Source organism: Hemitrygon akajei, chromosome 25 (assembly GCF_048418815.1).
Source record: "Hemitrygon akajei chromosome 25, sHemAka1.3, whole genome shotgun sequence".
In the NCBI taxonomy this organism is placed as follows: Eukaryota; Metazoa; Chordata; class Chondrichthyes; order Myliobatiformes; family Dasyatidae; genus Hemitrygon; species Hemitrygon akajei.
In genome coordinates this window covers 2,772,090-2,785,673 of record NC_133148.1, presented here as the reverse complement: position 1 = coordinate 2,785,673, position 13,584 = coordinate 2,772,090, and the positions used below count along the sequence as shown (strand labels likewise).

At 49.5% G+C, this 13,584-nt stretch overlaps 1 protein-coding gene across 4 annotated transcripts in view; it reads right to left on the bottom strand.

Moving 5' to 3' along the window:
- Positions 1 to 13,584, bottom strand: part of tep1 (telomerase-associated protein 1) — a 78,124-nt gene that overhangs the window by 10,403 nt on the left and 54,137 nt on the right. For 3 of the 4 annotated variants that reach the window (XM_073028935.1, XM_073028938.1, XM_073028939.1), the window contains exons 20-23: positions 11,456 to 11,577; positions 10,839 to 10,952; positions 10,162 to 10,279; positions 9,400 to 9,582 (exon numbers count right to left, since the gene is read on the bottom strand). In XM_073028935.1, coding sequence (XP_072885036.1) covers positions 9,400 to 9,582; positions 10,162 to 10,279; positions 10,839 to 10,952; positions 11,456 to 11,577 — 537 coding nt within the window. The remainder of the gene's footprint in view (positions 1 to 9,399; positions 9,583 to 10,161; positions 10,280 to 10,838; positions 10,953 to 11,455; positions 11,578 to 13,584) is intronic. The other variant, XM_073028936.1, reaches the window with a different exon arrangement.

Below are 13,584 nucleotides of genomic sequence, written 5' to 3'. Positions count from 1 at the left end.
CCATCAGGGAGGAGGTACAGGAGCCCTGAAAACACACACTCAATGATTCAGGAACAGCTTCTTCCCCTCTGCCATCAGGGAGGAGGTACAGGAGCCTGAAGACACACACTCAGCGATTCAGGAACAGCTTCTTCCCCTCTGCCATCAGGGAGGAGGTACAGGAGCCTGAAAACACACACTCAATGATTCAGGAACAGCTTCTTCCCCTCTGCCATCAGGGAGGAGGTACAGGAGCCTGAAGACACACACTCAATGATTCAGGAACAGCTTCTTCCCCTCTGCCATCAGGGAGGAGGTACAGGAGCCTGAAGACACACACTCAGTGATTCAGGAACAGCTTCTTCCCCTCTGCCATCTGATTCCTAAATGACATTGAACTCATAAACACTACCTCAGCACTTTATTTCTGGAATTTTTGCACTACCTATTGTAACTTAACTATTAATGTAATTAAGTTGTTTTCACGATATTTATTAATCGAGCATTTTATTGTACTGCTACTGCAAAGGCAACAAATTTTGCAACATATACCGGTGGTATTAAACCTGATTCTGCTTCCTGTTGGCCATCAGGGTCCTGGAACCGAGCTGCACAGGCCCAGCCTGTCCTCCACAACGGGACCCTGCGGACACTGCCGCAGGCTTGTTCCCAACTGCATTTTCTCTCTGCGCAGTCTTTCGTTTCTCTCCGCAACTGCCCCGTCCACGGAACCACAAGTGCGTGCAGGGAGTTGAGGCCGCAGCTCAGCACATCACTGAAACCGGCCTCCCTCCAAGGGGTTCTCACTGCCTCGGTAAAGCAGTCAGCATTGTCAAGACCCCGCTCACCCCAGAATTCTCTCTTGTCCCCTCGCTCAGAAGAATCAAAAGCCTGAAGCTACATACCACCAGGCTGAAGGACAGCTTCTGCGGCCGTTATCAGACTACTGGAGGGCTCCATAGTGTGATAAGATGGACTCCTGACCTCACTATCTACCTTGTTGCGAGCCTCCACCTGCTCTGCAGCTTCTACGCTGCATTGTAATTGTATTAGCACAACTCAATGTTCCCTGTAATGAACTTCAGAAAAGGCAAGACAAGGGAACACACACCAGTCCTCAAAGAGGGATCGGAAGTGGAGAGAGTGAGCAATTTCAGGTTCCTGGCTGTCAATATCTCCGAGGAGCTAACCTGGATCCAACGTAATGACACAGCTATGAAGCAGGCAAGACGGTGGCTCTATTTCATGAGGATTTTGAGCAGATTCGATGTATCACGAAAAACACCTGCAAGTTCCTACAGATGTAGCGTGAGAGCATTCTGACTGGCTGAATCACGGGTGGGGGGGGGGCGGGGTCGGTGCTTCTGCGCAGGTTTGAAGTAGGCTGCAGAGAGTTGTACAAGTTGCCAGCTCCGTCGTGGGAACCGGTCTCCACAGTATCCAGATCATCTTCAAGGAGCGGTACTTCAGAAAGGCGGCATCCATCATTAAGGACACCCTCGCATCCTCCACCCAGGAGGTGCCCTCTTCTCGTCACTACCATCAGGAAGGAGGCACACACTCAGCCATTCAGGAGCAGCTTCTTCCCCTCTGCCATCTGATTTCTGAATGGACACTGAACCCACAAACACCACCTCACAAGAAGGGTCTCGGCCCGAATCGTCAAATGTACTTTTTTCCCCACAGATGCTGCCTGGCCTGCTGCGTTCCTCTAGCATTTTGTGTGTGTAGCACTATCTCACTACTCCTTTTAAATTTCTTTTTATTCCACTACTTGTTTAACAATTTTTAACAAATTTCATGACATATGCCGGTGATATTAAACCGAATTCTGATCTGTGTAAACAGCATTTCACTGTATTTCAATGCATGTGACAATAATCAGCCAATAATTCCAATTCTGTGTGCTCTCTTATAATCGGCAGCTTCATGCCCTTGACCCGCGGAAAGCAGGTTTTTTATTGTACCTGTACCTCACGGTACTGGAACACATGCTTGAAACCGTCCTAACAGGACGATTGCACATTCCACCCACCTGGTCACAAGAACGAAACGGGTAAACCATGCACTCTCCTTGCTGCCAGGAGATGCAGAGGGACTAATGTCCACACCACCAGGTTCAGCACCAAGTACTTCCCAAACTCAGGACAGCTTTTCTCCTATAGTTATCAGATTTTTGCGAGGTCCCCTTTAAATGATAAGATGGACTCTTGACCTCAAAGCCTACCTCGTTGTGGCCCCTGCACCTATTCTAGGGTCATAGAGCATGACAGCACAGAATCAGGCCTTCTGGCTCACTAGTCTTCCTGCTAGCCCATCTACTTGCACCCAGACCATATCCTTTCAAACACTTCACACACACGTACCTATCCAAACTCCTCTTAAATGCTGCACTGCATTATATTTTGCATACTGTCACTGTTTCTCATTTGTTACTATTTCGATGCAGTTACCCTGACGATTACAGCATCACCTTGCCTAATCACAGGACAACTTGCAACAACCAGCTAACCGTCTTTGGACTGTGCGAGGAGGCCAGCGCATCTCGAGGAAGCCCACGTTCACACAGAAGGAACGTGCAACCTTGCTTACAGAAGGTGTAGGAATTGACCTCCGACCTCTGATGCCCCGAGCTGAAATCGTCCAGGGTAACTGCATCGAAATAGTACAAATGAGAAACAGTGACTGTATGCAAAATATAATGCAGTGCAGCAAAGAAGATTTGGAGACCTGTGTGCAGTGGTGGTACTTCATTAATTGTAGTAAAACTACACCTTTATCTGGAGGGTCCAACTGCTGGTGAGTCAGTATCCTGGCAAAAACTACACCATGAAGACACTCCAAGCAACTCCACAAAAAGGTTATTGAAAAGCCAAGTCAGGAGACGGATACAAGAACATTTCCAAGTCACTGAATATCCTTTGGAGTACAGTAATTCAATCATCAAGAATTAGAAAGAATATGGCCGAGCTGTAAATCAGCCTAGAGCGGGCCATCCTCAAAAAATGAGTGACCGTGCAAGGAAGGGACTCATGAGGGAGGCCGCCAAGAGACCTCAACAATTCTGGGGGAGGTACAAGCTTCAGTGGCTGAGATGGGAGAGACTGTGTACACAACTATTGCCCGGGTGATTCACCAGTCGCAGCTTTATGGGAGAGTAGCGAAGAGAAAGCCACAGTTGAATAAAACTCACATGAATCTGTTTGCGAGAAGGTATGTGGGAGATTCTGAAGTCAGACGGAAGAAAGTTTTATGGTGTTATGAAACCAAAATTGAGGTTTTTTGGCCATCAGACTAAACGCTATGTTTTGCAATAAGCCAAACATCACATCATCAAAAGCACACCATCCCTACCGTGAAGCAGGGTGGTGGCTGCATCGTGCTGTGGGGGATGCTTCACTGCAGCAGGCCCCTGGAAGACTTCTGAAAGTAGGGGGTAAAATGAATGCAGCAAAATACAGGGAAATCCTGGAGGAAAACCTGATGTAGTCTGAAAGAGAACTGCGACTTGGGAGAAGATTTGTTTTACAGAAGAAAGTGACCTCATGCATAAAGCCAAAGCTACACAGAAACGGCTGAAGAACAAGGTTAATGTCCTGTAGGCTCGCACAAGAATAGAAGGGTCACCCGTGACTTTCAGTCGATGGAAAAATACAAGCGCTTTAGGCAGAGATTTGCTTGGACTGGAGGGCTTCAGTGACCGGACAGGCTGGGACAGTTTTCCCTGGAATGAAGAAGGCTCAAGGGTGACCTGATAGTGGGTCTATAAAATCATGCAGGGCTTAGACAGAATAAATACCCAAATTAAATTAAATCTCTTCTGTCTGAACATGGTGCCCATCCCTCCCTCCTTAGCATGTTCAGGTATCTGTCTAACAGCCTCTATTACCCTCCCTGGCAGCCCATACCAGGTGCCCATTATTTATGGTGTAAAAAGAAACGAAACTTGCCCCACACTTGGCCTTAAAACTTTCTCCCTCTCACCTTAAAGCATGTTCACTGGTATTAGATGTTTCTAACTTGGGGAAAAATAATAATAAATCAGTAAATAAATAGTACTGAGCTACAGGTCGTAGAGGCCTTGAAATTGAATCCATAACTGAATTCAACCTGACTGTTGAAGAATTGGCAAATCTGTTTATTGTTGTGACGTACCGAAGGCAGTGAAAACTTATTTCTACGTGTCCGCCATACAGATTTATTTTACTTAGAGACAGAGCTCAGAGCAGGCAGTCCTGGCCCATGAGCTGCCCAGTCCCATCGACCTGCGCCGACCATAGGCTCTCCGCACCTGGTCCCTCTACGTACCCAAAACTTCTCTTAAATGTTGAAATTGACCCCACAGTCACCACTTCCAACTGGAACTCATTCAACACTCTCACCACCCTCTAGAGAAGAGGTTCCCTCTAACGTTCCCCTTAAATATTTCACCTTTCCATCACTAACCCATGACCTCTAGATGCAGTCTCACCTGACCTCAGTGGAAGAATCTGTTTGGCATTTACCCAATCTATACCCTCTCATATTTTGTCCACTTCCATCAGGTCTCCCTTCAATCTTCCACATTCCAGGGAATAAAGTCCTAACCTATGCAAGCTTTCCCTAATACTCAGGTCCACATAAAACATGACATATACAGCCCATTACAGGCCCTTCCGGCCCACAATGTTGTGCTAACCATGTAACCTATTCCAGAAACTGCCCAGAATTCCCCTACTTACATACCTCTCTATTTTCTGAGCTCACGTACCTAAGAGTCTCTTAAGAGACCCTATCGTATCCGCCTCCGCCACCTTTCACTAACAGTGCCTTCCATGCTCCACTACTCTGTGTGAAAAACTTACCTCTGACATCTCCCTTGTACCTACTTCCAAGCACCTTAAAACTATGCCCACACAAAATGCTGGTGGAACACAGCAGGCCAGGCAGCATCTATAGGGAGAAGCACTGTCGATGTTTTGGGCCGAGACCCTTCATCAGGACTAACTGAAAGGAAAGGTAGTAAGAGATTTGAAAGTAGTGGGGGGAGGGGGAAATGCAAAATGGATAGCAGAAGGACCAGAGGGGGGTGGATGAAGCTAAGAGCTGGAAAGGTGATTGGCAAAAGGGATACAGAGCTGGAGAAGGGAGAGGATCATGGGACAGGAGGCCTCGGAGAAAAGAAAGGAGGAGGGGAGGAGCACCAGAGGGAGATGGAGAACAGGCAGGGTGATGGGCAGAGAGAGAGAAAAAAAACAAACAACTAAATATGTCAGGGATGGGGTAAGAAGTGGAGGAGGGGCATTAACGGAAGTTAGAGAAGTCAATGTTCATGCCATCAGGTTGGAGGCTACCTAGCCGGTATATAAGGTGTTGTTCTCCAACCTGAATGTGGCTTCATCTTGACAGTAGAGGAGCCATGGATAGACATATCAAATGGGACGTGGAATTAAAATGTGCGGCCACCTGGGAGATCCTGCTTTCTCTGGCGGACTGAGCGTAGGTGTTCAGTGTCCCAGTCTGGCGTCAGGTCTCACCCAATATATAAAAGGCCACACCGGGAGCACTGGATGCAGTATGCCACACCAGCTGACTCACAGGTGAAGTGTCCGCCTCACCTGGAAGGACTGTCTGGGGCCCTGAATGGTGGTACTTTAAAACTATGCCCTCATTTTAGCCAATTCAACCCTGGCTAGCCACATGATCAATGTCTCATCAGTATATCTCAATCAGTTCACCACTCATCCTCCGTCGCTCCAAGGAGAAAAGACCAAGTTCACTCACCCTGTTCTCATAAGGCATACTCTCCTATCTAGGCAACATCCTTGTAAATCTCCTCTGCACTCTCTCTATAGTATCCACATCCATCTTGTAGTGAGGTGACCAGACTGAACACAGTACAGGCAGTCCCCAGGTTATGAACGAGTTCCGTTCTTGAGTCTGTCTTTAAGTTGGATTTGTACGTAAGTTGGAACCAGGTTCATCCGGTATTATTTAGCGTCAGTTAGTTAAACGTTTGTCTTAGTATATAGTATATATTTTACCTTTCTATGCATATAAAACACTAAAAGAAACATATGTATTTCAATAATAAACACTGCGTCCGCTTAGTAATAATTGCAGCTTTCATCAGGGCCTTTCACATGCTCCATGATTCTCACTTTATCCTTTACCTGTATCCTTTAAAGTTGTTCCAATTGTTGACCGACTGTAGTCTAAAGCTTTTCCAATGACCGATGGCATTTCACCTCTTTCCAATCGCTTTATTATTTCTACTTTATTTTCAATCGCAATCGTTTTCCATCAACGGGACAGAAAACTGTGGATTTTATGTTCTATCGCTAAGCAGCAGTGAACCGTCTGATTGGCCTATCAGAATTCTCTTTAGGAACTAGTTGATTTGATCAGCATTTCTGATCTGGCTATCGTTCACGATCGCACTTAATAAAAAAAAATACAGCAGCAGCCACAGGCGACGGGTCTTGTGCTGCTCCGGGTCCTAAAGTCCACCCACACTGAGACAGGTTAAATGGGACAAATGGGGAGGGGGTTGCTGACTGGAAAAGGGGAGGGGGTCAGGATGAATCTTGCTAAGAAATATTTAAGCCAAATACAAACTTACACACTCAACACAGTGTTAACGGCAACGACTTTAATGGCGGACCAGCGTTCTCCTCCCTCCATAAGCACGAGTTGTCCGTAAGTCGAACGTTCGTCAACTCGGGGACTGCCTATACTGCATGTGGGGTCTAACTAAGGTCTTATATAGTTGTAACATTACATCATGGCTCTTGAACTCAATCCCATGGTTGATGAAGGGCAAAACACCATACGCCTTCTGAACAACACTGGCAACCTGCACAGCAGCTTTGAGTGTCCTATGGACACGGACCCCAAGATTTTGCTGATACTCCACACTGCCAAGGGTCTTACCATTAATATTATGTTCTATCTTCAAACTGGACCTACCGAAATGAGCCACTTCACACTTATCTGGGTTGAACCCCATCTGCCACTTCTCAGCCCAGTTCTGCATCCTTTCAAAGTCATGCTGTAACCTCTGACAACCCTGCAGACTATCCACAACACCACCAGCTTCTGTGTCATCAGCAAACTTGCTAACCCATCCCTCCACTTCCTCATCCAGGTCAGTGATAAAAATCATAAAGAGGAGGGGTCCCAGAACAGATCCCTGCAGAACACCACTGGTCCTCAACCTGCATGCAGAATACGACCATCGACAACCACCCTTTGCCTTCTGTGGGGCAAGCCAATTCTGGATCCACAAAGCAACATCTCCTTGGATCCCATGCCTCCTGACTTTCTGAATGAGCCTTGCATGGGAGCCTTATCAAATGCCTTAATGAAATCCATATACACTACATCCACTGCTCTCCCCTCATCAATGTGTTTAGTTAACATCCTCAAAGAATCCAATCAGCTTCGTAAGGTATGACCTGTCCATGACAAAGCCATGCTGACTATCCCTAATCAGATTTTGTCTCTCCAAATGCTGAGAAATCCTGCCTCTCAGCATCTTCTCCAACAATTTGCGTACCACTGAAGTATGACTCACTGGTCTATAATTTCCTGGCTACTCACTGGTTTATAATTTCTTGGGTTTCTACAAGTCCTGGCAACGCCCTCGTAAGTTTTTCTCTGCACTCGTTCAACCTTATTTACATCTTTCCTGTAGGACGGTTACCAAATCTACACACAATATTCCAAACTAGTCTCTGAAACATTTTATACAATTTCAACATCAATCCCAACTCGTACTCAATACATTGATTTATGACGACCAATAGCCAAAAAAGCTTTATGACCCTACATATATCTGATGCCACTTTCTAGGAATTATAGCTCTGTATTCCCAGATCCCTCTCATCCTCTGATCTGCTGCACTCCTCTGTGCCCTACCGCTCACCATATAAGACATACCCTGGCGACCCTGGCACCCGGGAGGTGGCATACCATCTGGGAATTTCATCTGTGTCCACAGAACCTCCTTTCTGTTCCCCGAACCAGCAAATCCTCCAGTACCATAGCTCACCTCTTCCCTTCCCTTCCCTTCTGAGCCTCAGAGCCAGAGACCAGACCTCTCTCTGCTGGGTCATCCCCCCACAACAGTATTCCAAAGTGGTGTTCTGTCATCGAGGAGAACAGGCACAGGGGTACTGTGCGCTGGCTTCCCATCCCCTTTCCCCCTCCTGCCAGTAACCCAGTTACCCGTGTCCTGCACCTTGGCCGTAACTACCTCCATGTGTACTCTAGGCAACACGCACAAAATGCTGGAGGAGCTCAGCAGGTCAGGCATTCTTTCCCACCCCTCACTTTCCGATTTCCACAGGGATTCTCCTTGCACACTTGTCCCTCCCCCTCTGACCTCCCTCCTTGTACTCATCTTTGCAAGCGGAACAAGTTCCACACCTGCCCCGACCTCCTCCCCCACTATCCTTCAGGGCCCCAAACAGTCCTTCCAGGTGAGGCTCACTTCACCTGCGAATCTTTTGGGGTCGTCTACTGTATCCGGAGCTCCCGGTGTGGCCTCCTGTACATCGGTGAGACCCAACGCTTCACCAATCTGAAAAAAAACAGCGGGATCTCCCGGCAGCTACCCATTTCAATTCTACTTCCGATTCCCATCACGACATGTCAGATAACGGCCTCTCTACTGCCATGATGAGTCCCCGCTCAGTTTGGAGGAGCGACACCTTATGTTCTGTCTGGGTAACCTGGGTAATTGAATTGACTTTATTTCTCACATCCTTTACAAACATGAGTAAAAATTGATTTCACGAACTTCTGGAAACTGCCCACCTCCTTCACCATTCCACATTTCTGTTTCTCTCTCTCTCTCACCCACTTCCTTACTTCGCCATCACCTCCCTCCGACATTCCTCTTCCTCCCCTTTCTTCCATTCTCTCCCATCAGATTCTCCCCTCCTCTAGCCTTTTATCTCTTTCACCAATCAACTCCACAGCCACCCTTCCCCCTCTCCCGGTTTCACCAATCACCTACCGCCTTGCACTTCGTTCTCACCTCCTCCCTCCCCTACCATTCTTACTCCGATTTCTCATCTTTCTCTTCCAGCCCTGATGAAGGGTCTCGGCCCGAAACGTCGACTGTCTATTCGTTTCCACAGATGATGCAGCCCTGCTGAGTTCCTCCAGCATTTTTCGTGTGTTGCCCTGGACTGCCAACATCTGCAGAGATTCTCCTGTTTGACGCCTAGCAACTGCTTAAAGCCAGGTTTAGGTAAAAGGTCAATCCCATGTCTCTCTTGTGAATGGCTGTTCACCTGACGCTGTGGGTCTGTGCTGCTGGGACATGAACTTGTGCATAAACTTGCTTTTGACTTTGGCGCTGAGAGAGGTTGATCTGAAGGTGTCTGCGGGGCAAGACTCCGCGGGGAAGGCAGAACCCTGAGTGCCGCTTACCAGGAAGGTGGTCTTGCCCTCGCTGGGGCGTCCGTGGACGAGGAAGATGGTGCCCTTCCTCTGCTGGAGGATCTTGGCAGCCGCTGCCGAGAGCTGCTTACGCCGGCCAATCAGCTGACTGCTGTGAGCCTCCAGAAAGCCCCCCTGGTCATCTTGGTCATCTTCAGTGCCGCCCTGGCCCTGCTGGTTGGACGAAGAGCAGGAAGCAGTCAGGGGGAAGGTGGAGGCCCCGCCTTCCTGTCCCATCCCCCGACATCCTCGGCCAACAGTGACTCAGAGGCTGGGGGAGGGTTGGCGGGCGTGTGCACGTGTGAAGGGGAAACGGCAGGCAGAAGCATGCACAGGAAGATCCCATGATAGGAAGCGTGAGGGAAGGTTTCTCGTGAGAGCTCCTTCCTTAATGCAGCTGGGATTGCTGGAGAGGTGAAGCAGTGGCTTTACTGCTCCCTGGGGTTGGCAGTAGTGTCAAGGGAGGGGGCCAACCCCTTCCTGGAGGTGTAGAGAGGTGAGGAAAGAGTTAAGCTGCAGTTGGGATGAGGGAAGGTAGGGGCTGAGCATTTCTCTAGTGCTGGTGGAGACATCTCCCTTGTCTTGGGTAGAGTTGTGAGTAACCATTGTTGGGTTGGGGAGTGGATACTAGAGAGGGATAACCTCTTGGGTGTAGACCGAATGCTGTGGTGGGGGGGGGTGGTGGCTGTGAGCGTTCGGGGGTTCAGGGGAGGGCAGTGAGGGACGGTGTTACACGGATTCAGTGAGACTAACCTGGCAGTGTTGAACGAGCGTGGCCTCCCAGAGCTTGCGCAGCACACTGCCGCCGAATTCCTCCAGCCCGGCCAGGTAGGGTTTCCCGTGGAGGAGCCCCCCCCACTCGCTGCGGTAGCTGCAAGCAGATGACAGGGCGAGGAGTTGGGGACGCAGGACCAGACACGCTCCCGAGAGCGCGCGCGCCGCCCGGCCTCCCAGGCCGCGGCGCGCTCGCAGGTGGATCGCTGGGACCGCGCGCACACCGTCACCGTCACGGACCCCACAAATTCCGGGATGCTAACCTCTTCCTCAACTGCAGGATGAAAACTCCCTCCCTCCCCTGCCGCGAAACGCAGGAATGGAAACCCCACCCTCAACACCCACCTCACAAGCGCAGGAACCCCGTTTCCTCCCTGCAACAGAGGGAAATAAACAATATAAACTCCCCCCACCAAATGCAGGAAATCAAACACCTTCCACAACAAAAGCAGGAACAGAGCGTAATTGTCGACTTTCCCCTGGGAAAGGGGCAGCGATTGGGAAAGGGAAGAGGTACAGGGCGGCAGTTCGAGCTGGAAAATGCATGGGATATGACGGGCCGAACATCGGCAGGACATGCCATCATCACTGTGTTGTGGCTGAACTCGTTTACATTGCGACCGAAAATGGGAGAAAATCACACACAAGATCCTTACTTCTCCAGGATCAGCAAATCCCACTCCTTCACCTCCCTCTTCAGCTCAGCTACCCGGAGTTTCGCCTCCTCTGACTCCGCTGAGAAATGTGATGTCCACTGCTCTGGAATTGACCTGTTCCAAGGGGCAGGCGGAGTGAGGGAGGGGTGATGGAAATAGTGTCCCATTCACTCCCACCATAAACAATCCCAACAGATCCCACCCCTTCCCATTCACTGCCACCATAAACAATCCCAACGGATCCCACCCCTTCCCATTCACTGCCACCATAAACAATCCCAACGGATCCCATCCCTTCCCATTCACTGCCACCATAAACAATCCCAACGGATCCCACCCCTTCCCATTCACTCCCACCGTACACAATCCCAATGGACCCCACCCCTTCCCACTCACTCCCACCGAACACAATCCCAATGGATCCCAACTCTTCACATTCACTCCCATCATACACAATCCTGACTGACTCATTCCTTCCCATTCACTCCAAATGGACCCCCCATCTCCCTCTCATTCACTCCCAATGGACTCGATATCCCTTCCCATCATACACAATCCCAACAGACCCCGTCCCTTTCCCCTCCACAGGTTACACCGAGCCACCCACCCTTGCTCACCTCAGGACAGCAGGGTCTCTTGTGTAGACAAAGCAGGTCTGCCTGGGATCTCCCGGGGTCTGTCTCAGGAACTGCATCAACTCCAGCTCAGTGATGGAACGACCTTTTGGGTAGTCCTTAACCTGGGAGGATGGGAAGAAACTCAGCACAAGAAATAGGAGCACGACCTGCTCCGCCATTCACTAAGATCAATGATTCTCTGGCCATAGACAGCCCCACCCTATAGCCTTTTCCCTATAACCCTCATTTCCCTGCTAAGCAGAGAAGTGCCTGTCTTAAATATAATTCATGAGGTAGCCTCTACTGCTTTCCTGCGAAGAGAATTCCACAGATTCTCTAGTCTCTGGGAAAAGCAATTTCCCCACATCTCCGTCCTAAATCTAAACCCCTGAATTTTGAGGCTACGTCCCTTAGGCCTACGTCTGAACTCGTCAACAGCAAAATAACTTTCCTCAATTTATAGGCCTGTGGGTGCAGTTGGTGAGCAAGAGTGTTCACAGCCAGTGTATGAATGGAGATTGAGGAGGGTGTAAGGACTGGATACAATTGAAGAGGCAACTCTTGCACAGTATTCTGTACACTGATAAAACACTTCCACAGACAGGGTCAGACACAGGTTGAGGGCACCTCCACACCGTCCCGTCACACACTCCCGGGGACAGGGTCAGACACAGGGTGAGGCTCCCTCCACACCGTCCCGTCACACACTCCCGGGGACAGGGTCAGACACAGGGTGAGGCTCCCTCCACACCGTCCCGTCACACACTCCCGGGGACAGGGTCAGACACAGGGTGAGGCTCCCTCCACACCGTCCCGTCACACACTCCCGGGGACAGGGTCAGACACAGGGTGACGCTCCCTCCACACCGTCCCGTCACACACTCCCGGGGACAGGGTCAGACACAGGGTGAGGCTCCCTCCACACCGTCCCGTCACACACTCCCGGGGACAGGGTCAGACACAGGGTGAGGCTCCCTCTGCAGAATACTGGCGTATTTTTCCCCTTTGTTCAAGACCTTCCCACCAGTGGAAACATCTCCGCATCTCCTGTCACCGTCTCCGGACTTGACACATTTGGAGAGATGACCCTTGTTCTACCAGGCACTGAAGAACATAATTCCTATTCCTTTTTGTAACCAGACAACCCTCTTATCCCAGTAATCATACTTAGGGAATCTCTTCTGGACTGTTTCCAATGTTCTGTAAGTAACTGTACAATTCTACACAATACCTCCTCTTGCCTCTCTCGTCCACCCCCCACCATCCTTTGGTCAGGAGACCAGACCTTGGCAGAATGTTTCAGAGGCAATCTCACTGAGAACCCGTATTACTGAGTAAGGGGTCTCTCCTCTATTTTGACACAGTCTCAGATTCACATAGTACAGCATGGAGACAGGCCGTCTGGCCCAATCTGTCCAACAAAGCTAACTGTCCACAATCAACTCCCATCCCCAAAACCATTTGTTCTCCATGTACGTGCACAAACGTCATTGTAACTGTCTCCATCGCGACCTCTTCCTCTGGCAGCTCATTCCACAGACCTGTGTGTGAAAAATGTCCTGTTTAAATCTTTCCCCTCCTGCCTTAAGCCTGTTCCCTCTCGTTCTAGACTCCCTACCCTGGGGAAGAGACTCCATTGGTCCCTTCTGTGCTTTGCTTCATTTGATAAACCTTTATCAGGCCACATCTTTAGCCTCCTTTTCTCCAGGGAACACACCCCCAGCCTCTTTATAATTCACCTTGGTGAAAGCCCTGTGATCTTCTCGAGCCTACCATACCCTTCCTACCTTGCCTTTCCAATGCACTTACTCATCTAAATACCTTCTAAATCTTTCTTCTCTGACCGTAAATCCATGCCCTCTAGTTTTAAACACCCTGCCCTGGGAAAATATCATGGTCATCTACTTCCTCAGGCAGGGAGACCAGACCTGTACACAATATTCCAGGGGTGGTCTCACTCGCACTCTATAAATGGAGCAAGGGCTCCCTCGTCCTGCACTCGCCCCTGACACTTCTAGGTGAGAGAGCAGACCTCTGTCCCTGATAAAAGCTCAACATCCCAACCTCTGTCTAGTACTGCACTCAAAAAGGGAACGTGGAGTTTCGGTAGGGGCCAGTGGGCTTTGAAC